This window comes from Chaetura pelagica, unplaced genomic scaffold (assembly GCF_000747805.2).
Source record: "Chaetura pelagica isolate M959 unplaced genomic scaffold, ChaPel_1.0 scaffold90, whole genome shotgun sequence".
Lineage (NCBI taxonomy): Eukaryota > Metazoa > Chordata > Aves > Apodiformes > Apodidae > Chaetura > Chaetura pelagica.
The window spans coordinates 6098917-6107078 of record NW_009953496.1 but is presented as its reverse complement, the minus strand read 5'-3'; the positions used below and the strand labels follow the sequence as shown (position 1 = coordinate 6107078).

Genomic DNA, 8162 nt, shown 5'->3' with positions numbered 1-8162 from the left:
TTTTTTGGTTAAAAGTCATTGTAGGACTGTTTTTAAACAAATCAGCTTTGAGATTATTCTACATAGTTCTTCCCAAAGTGAAGTTTGATTTCTTAAAATATCTTTTGTAACCTTCTACCTGAAGAAACTTCACCATTGAAAAAAACACATTTTTCAGGACAGAAAATAGCCAGAGGAATTCCACAAGGAACATTTTCAGAGTACAATTCTAACCAGTAAAAAAATAACTTTTTTTTCCCCCCATAATTGGCTGGAAAAGATGAAAAACAAATGTTCCAGGACACCATGAAATAGAAATTGTTGGGTTTTTTTATAGTGACCTGAGAAAAGCCAGCCATGTGACATCACCACAGTGACAGTTTGGAGACATGGAAGCTGCCAGACCAGACTCTGCGTGCCAGAATCAGTTTCTCTCTCAAGTAAGTACACAGAAGTACTGAGTATACCTGAGGTTTCTTTCCTAGCATTTTCATTCCCCTCTAACTGAAACTGCTTCAAGCAGTGCTTGCAATCCTCTTCTAACAGCTCAAAAGGGTTGCCCTCTGATAATAATTTTTTTTAGAAAAAAACCCAAACACAAATTAATTGCTTAGAAATATTACTAAATAAAAGGCATATTAGTTACCATCTTTTGAACAGCTAGGCTTCAGGCCAAATATACATCCTAGGATTGTTGTTAATATGCAGACACACAGTACCTGTGGGACAGGAAGCAAAATAATCTTAAATTACCACTGAATGGTTTTGAAAGCCACCATTTTCTCTATAATGCTATACAATCATACTGAAACTAATAAACACGCAGATTACGAGGCTGATTTAACTGCTTTCACAAGCAGTTTTCACTCACACAAGGAGTCATGTTGTTCACAATTAATTACTGGTACATTAACATGAATGATCTTAAGACTCGGGCTGTGTATTTTATTTCTTATCAAGCTATTTAATGTAGACACAACAATATATTTCTTTCTCACAAACAAAAAAGTGGGATCTTTATGGTTACACATACAACAATTTTACAGAAAACTATCTTTGTTCTACTTCTTTCTCCCTCCTAGGTTGTTGAAAGAAGGTGAAACAGTTTTGACTGACCAAACTACAAACAGTAGGCATGGCCCTTAAATGATACCTATAATTTTCTTAGACAGGAAAACCTTTTCCCACTTCCTAGTACCCAGTTCATACAAGATGTTGGTCCATACCATAGTAAGCAACTGTGGGATGTCACATTAGACTGACCACAGTGTCTTACACTGACCAGAAACTACAGTCTTGTTTCTTTTGGATTCCGAACACACTGAAGTTGTCAAACAAGCACCGTATTATCCTTGCTCAGTATTTTAGGGCAAGATCTAATGTCCACTCAAATACAGTGAAATATTCCTTTTTACTACATTAAGTATTGGATTTGGGCCATTAATTATTTAGGAAAAGTGTCTACATTATCAATGCATATCCAGTAATTAAGGAGACTAGGAAAGCCAACAATGTACTTATGTCTCTTCTATTCAAGTCTAGAATATAAAGTAGTTTGCCAAGAGTCCTGAAAGAGAAGGCACTGTAATGACACAAGCTTTCTTATTGCAAAGTATCTAGGGAGGTGTGGGTAGGAGAAAATGTACATGCTACTTTTCCAGTAGTTGTTTTCTAATGAAAAAATGCTTTCATACAACAGTTCAAAAACTCTACGTCCATGCATTATCTGGCATTATCAATGCATCCAGATATACTACAACTGATAGAAAGGTCCAAGTTTCCATTAATCCATATGTCAAGAACGAACACAACTGCAGAGACATATACTTCCCTTTTTTTCCCCTCTATTGGTGTACTAAGATATGCAGTATCAATGATGTTTTCTTTTGCATCAATATCAACAGTAGTATCTCTCATGTACCTTGTACTGGTCCCTTGAAATTTTTCATATGAAATACCACATAAGTAAGAGCACATGCACAACTAGGTGGGTAGCACGTCATGCAAGATCACAGAAGGTTTGACCTGGAAGGAACCATAAAGGTCATCTAGTTCCAAACCCCCTGCATGGGCAAGGGCATATCCCACTAGATCAGGTTGCTCAGGGCCCCATCCTACCTGGCCTTGAACAATTCCAGAGAGGGGGCATCCACAACTTCCCTGATCAACATGTTCCTGTGTCTTGCCACCCTCACACTAAATAAATTCTTCCTGTTGTCTAACCCAAATCTCCCCTCTTGCAGTTTTATTTCATTACCCCTTGGCCCCTCACTGCAAGCCCTTGTGAAAAGTCCTTCTCTAGGTTTCCTGTAAGCCCCCTTTAGGAAAGCTGGGGAGGGACTTTTCACAAAATGCAAAAGCCCAGCAAAATCTGTGGAGAGAGCAAAACCTGTTATTATCTTTTAAACTTATACTGTTATTTGAAAAGAGCAATTTGATTTTTATTTTTTTTTTAAGAAGTCAATTTAACAACATTTTATTTCAGGGTGTCAATATACTGCTTCTCTACTCACACCAGGCCCTGGTACTAGCATCAAGGAGTAGAATGTCCTCTGAAATTTAACCATAAACACGCTTTACAACAAACAAAAACCACACCTACTCTATCTGTAAAGCTTTATTCCCTGTCTTCAAATAGCTACATGACCTATGGGACTTATGCCACCTAAGACATCTTTCTAACAAAAACACATTGCAGTGCCACTAAATGAACTATTGATATTCCCTTATGGAGCTTCAGTATAGGTAATATGTGTTTAAAAACTAAAGATTTAAATGACACCAAATTGATGCAAAAAGAAAACCTAAATAAGACCTGCTCAGAAGTGGTAGCATTATAATACCTCCCAACTAAAACTGGTAAATCCTCACTACAGTTCTTACCAAAAAATCCTTAGATTGACACCAAATGTTACAAAAGCAGTTTTGTATTGTATTCCAGATTTTCAGTTTTATGCTTCCCTGAACATAATTAATTCCAACAAGAAAAAGATAAAAGGATTATGTTCACTGAGGCATACAGATGTTCTTTTGGGCACAAAATACTACAAAATAGCAGTGCTACTTGATGCAATAGAGCAGCTTGTGCTTCCTGCAACCAATACTCTGGAACCTCAGCATCACAAATCACAGCACACTACAAGTGCTCTCTGTCTCTACTACAAAAAAGTTCTGTTCTCAAATTTCTTGTATATATAGAATGGAAAACACAGTCCAGGTCCTTAGCAGGTATGCTATGCCCTTCTACAACTTCTACAACTCATACATTCAAGCCTTTGCCTTCTTAACATTAGTCTCACTAATTTTTAAGAAGAAAATGTAAACATTTTACTGCAAAATACTAAAGCTCCCCCATTTCCTCCCTTCCTCCCCCCCCCCCACTCCATATTTCTTCAATGTTTAATAAAGAAACTTGACAGAAATGGTAAGCTTAGAGGTAAAGCATTTGACAATGTTCTGGGATAGCCAATTATAATCTAGTAAACTATATCATGTAATTGCAGCTTAGTGTTTAAGGCTCTGAATCAAAGCTTTATCTTGAGCCTGAATTACTTCAGTCATGTGGCTATCATCCACAAAAGTGTTCAGCTGAAACACTGTGGAGGAACTAATAGTGGCTAACAGCAGCAGCAGTCCTGATGAGGCACAGCAAGAGGTGTTACACTAGTAGTTGACCTACTGTCAGTAGAAACGCTCTAAGATTATCAGTTCTGCAGAGGACAAGGAATACTCAAGGTCACCCAGGATCAGAAAGTCATCTCACTGCTGCAGCCCAAATGGAGACTAATTTACTTTCCTTCTCGCTATATGGGACCTCACTGCAGCAGGTAGGTTACTAATATTACCTGAACTGTTTCACATAGAGGTAGATCAGATCTGCTGTATAAAGATTATATCCTTTTAGTCTGCATAAAGACAAGTAGCTTCACATGTAGTTTAAGGTTTACTATCAAGAACCTTGTTAAAACCCTGCAGCATCCCACTTGCAAGCACTACAGTCAAATCTCTAGCTACTGCCACACTGTCAACCTAACGCCTGCCTTGAAGGCTTAGTGTGTTTTTTTAAACAAAAGGAGAAAAAACGTACCTATTCTTTCTTTCTCTCCCACATTCTTATCCTCAAAATAGGAAGCAAAAATTGAGAAAAAGGAGAAATTAAGAAAAAATATGGGAATCCAACATTTAGTAGGAAGGCAAATAAAATGAGAGAACCTGGCCTTGTTATACACAAAAGTAGCATGTGAACTTTTCATGATGTGTAACTTGAGAGACTACTAGGACAAAATGTCAGATATGGTTTTAACATAACTAAGAAAAGTTTTTAAACCAACACGGTAACAACCGTAGAGAATAAAGCGTCCTTTTTTGCTTCAAAAATATTTTTTTTAAAGTTTGTTTTGGAATCAAAGAACATTGTCATCTAGGGATGGATCTCTGTCCCATCACTGCTTCCTTTACGTGGGAGGAAGCAGTAAAAGCTTTGCTTTGTAAACATTATAGTGGTTTGGAATAGTGGTTGAGTGTCTGGAAAACTGCAATCCCAAAAACATTTCAAAGGCCTTTTATTTTAAGCTAGGCAGATGGAAATACAATAACATGTTTAGAGAGCAGAATCATTTCCGTCACTTGTCTCTAGAACTGCAGCTAAAGAGTTTCTCTGCAGTGATTTCGGGGAGCAGCAGGAACAGCCACAGAGCCAGCAAGCATGCAGGCTACACACACCCGATCCCAAAGAGACTGGTCAACTGTACAGGTCTTATTGACATACAAAGAAAGCTCTCACCAGCCTTAGCTACTGTCACTTTTCTTTTGCTGTCACATTTTAGTCTTCCTTTACATAGCAAATGCTACTGCTTCTTTCTCTTTGCTCTTTCCTAGTTCTGTTCATCTACCCAGCTCCCCCTCTTCATTCTCCCCTCCATTCTGCATTTGCTTTGGCAACAAATACATTGGTATTTCTTTTTAGGAATAATAATTCTGAATTAATTTTCTTCTTGTGTTAATCTTCCTCACCCTTTACCTAGCATGCACTCAGTTGTTTTCCATCTTTCTTTCTTCATCCCTGGTGCTCCAGATCCAAGGAGACTTGTCACTCCAAGGTTTAAGGTGCATCCAATAATAACAATACAATTAACAAGAAATGCAAAGTAGTGGTTTTCCATTCCAGTTTCCATGATTGGCTCTCCCAGTTGCGTCATGTCTATCCATAAAGGGAGAATGTCTAGACTTGATCTGTAATGCCAGTATTACAGAAACGCAAGGAATTTTCCAAAACCACTGGGATCCACAAATGACATACTATATTTTCATCATTTTGTGCACCTAGAAGAGATAACTAACAAGCTGGATCTTAACACTGAAATATCTTTAAGAAATTAATATGCAAACATGTAAAGAACACAGTAATAAATAACTAATTTCAAGTAAGAACAGAGTCACCATCTGTCTTTAAAAGGACATTATTAAAAATGCAGAAAGCATACTGTACAGAGAAAAAACCAAAACACATCCAGCCTTGCCAGGGGCAGTGAAACACTTACTCATGCTTGTAAAAGTTATTTTTAAATAGGCATAACCTCCCAACTTCTCAGTTTTATTCAAAAGCAGGAGATATTTAATAAATTTTACAAAACTGAAAGGAGGTAGATACTTCCCATCCATCAGCACAGCTACATAGATACATAAATCACCTAAAAAGCTATCAGCACTGAAACAAGAGCACGGCCTCTTTCTTGCGCCAACTCATCGCCGCTTCCCACATTTGTAAATATTTCTCCGCTCTTCAAAGACTTCCCTTTGTTGATCCACATTCCACACCTAGAGCTGAGGAGGAGAGCAGCTGAGACTCTCAGGAACTCGTTGTCCTGAAACACTGAAGGTGGCTGAATTATCCTGAAGTTAATGGATGGAAAAGCTGGAGGTTACACCCAAAACCTTTTCACAGCTAAAAAGAAAATTTACTCTAAAAGTGTACAGGCATTATAGTTTTCTTCCGAAATCAGCATGCATAGGTCTACTCTCACTGTTTCTATTGAATGTTCTCAAGACTGTTCCTACACACTATTGCAACTTAGAGTCATTCAAAGGACAAGAATGTTTTAAAGGTAGCCCAAGCCACTGCAAAATATTATAAAAAGCCTTCATGGGGCTTATCAAAAGTGGTAACTGTTCATTCAGCAGGGAATTATCAGCAGAAGACATTATCATACTACATCACTCTAAATACCTTCCAAAACTATTCAAGCATCTGGTTCTTAACAAGAAAAAGACAAAAAAGTAAAACAGAGTTAGCATCTGTCAGCTAGGATCTAAAATGTTTTTCTTATTTGCTGTTTGTCCAACTGTATAAGCATTGTATATTCTCCTGAAAGGCATTAACACATGAGCTGTTACCAAAGCATACACGTTTTACAGCGCATTTTATGTCACAGGAGAATTTAGAGAGTAACTGAAGTGCAATTCTATGCTAGTCTAAAAGAAGAGAAAACAAATCATCTGGTTAAATTCCCAGGAAACAGTTAACAGTGGACTCTATTTAATCAGCAGGTAGGTTTTCGAAAAAACCTAAGGATTTACAGGAGGGAAACTGATCATTATTTATGAGAAAAAAGTATTTGCTGTACTTTGTATGTTGTATTTTTATTCAGTGCAACAGACTATGGACATAGAACAAAGATAATCACATGCCACCTGCTTTAGTGGAAACCACAAACGACTGCATGGTTACATAGGAAGAGAAGAAACTGTCAGTGTTATGCCAACCCAAAACTGTTGTCTGAACAAGCTGCACTTGACCCGTGAATAAAAGCAAAACCGGAGAATATGGCCTCAAGCTACGTTCATGCTCCTTCTATTTCAAAAATCCCTTTAAGAATAAAGCAAGAGATATTCCAGTTTATAGTGCTGTTACGAGAGCTGTAACAAGAACAGTGTAAAAAGGGGGCTGCTTCTGAGTACTGATAATACCACTAAATATACTAAGTAAACCTACATTCACCTGCATTTTTCCATGGCAGATGCTGTTGCTACTGCCACCACAGCAGCAACATTAGGCTGATCAGGAAGACACAGCAGCCTTAAAGAGCAGGTGGAGAAATCCTGTAAAATGCTAAGAAAGTCAGGAGCGATAAAAATTGCAGAACCACAAAGCAGTATGGAAAGAAGACAAGACCAAAAAAAAAAAAAAAAAAGTTTCAAAGCTGTTCACCAATGGCCTTTGCTAAGCACACTGATATTGATCACAGTCATGTCTTTAGCCCTGAATCCTTTGGCCATTTTCCAAAAATGAAGGCCAGGGTTGACAGGCCATTATTTACCTCTGCACCCTTTGAATATAGATCCTCAAAAAAAAAAAAGCCAAACTACGGAATTTTCACACTCCACAGCATGGAAGTGTATTTCAGCCAGAAGAGGACTCAAGAACTGGCCCACTTGATCAGGCCAGCATGATCTATCCCTAGCACAATGGAAGATAAGTGGCTGGGTTTGATTATTGACTTTTGTGCAAGCAGCTATATAACATTATTCTTTCTTATTCTATGAACAACAAACAAAAAACCTTTTACACAAACTTGTATCCAACTACCAGATACTACAAGGCATTTATGTAGGTTGATTTGCCTAGATGCCATTACACAGCAGAACTAGGACAAAGTTCACACTCACCTGAGTTTCTTCAGAAATGCAAATGCTTCATCTTTTCTTACTATTCCTCTTTTCTCCTTAGCCTCCTTTAGCGTCAAGCAGTTTTGCAAAAACTCGTTACTTATACTACTTTTCTTTGCCCCCCACCACATCCCATTTAAAATAAAATCCACTGCTGTCTTGTAAGTACTCTTAAAGGCAACTTTCTATAAAGCTGACCTGTGCACAAACCTATTTTTGGTTTTCAGTGCAGGAAGTATATTTTTACATTGTTTTGATATATCACCTGTCCTATTTTCAAAATAACCATTCCACTACTGATCATTACAAAAATACCTTATCTGAAAATTATATATACTACTAATTCATTCAAAGTGGACACTACTGCAATGCAGCACATTGCTGAATTCTGACAGAGCATTCTTTAAAACAAGTATTTATCCATTGTCCATAGTGTATAGTCACAGTGATGTTTGCCAACATATTAATTTCTTGCTCCAAAGTAAGAAACTTTTCATACCTTTCTGGTTATCAAAGCC

At 37.6% G+C, this 8162-nt stretch overlaps 1 protein-coding gene across 1 annotated transcript in view; it reads right to left on the bottom strand.

Moving 5' to 3' along the window:
- Positions 1 to 7775, bottom strand: part of ENPP1 (ectonucleotide pyrophosphatase/phosphodiesterase 1) — a 46426-nt gene extending 38651 nt beyond the window's left edge. The window contains 3 exon segments of the mRNA XM_009999220.1: positions 626 to 714; positions 716 to 814; positions 7645 to 7775. Of these exon segments, the coding sequence (XP_009997522.1) occupies positions 626 to 714; positions 716 to 814; positions 7645 to 7775 (319 nt within the window).
- Between the last annotated feature and the right edge of the window lie 387 nt (positions 7776 to 8162).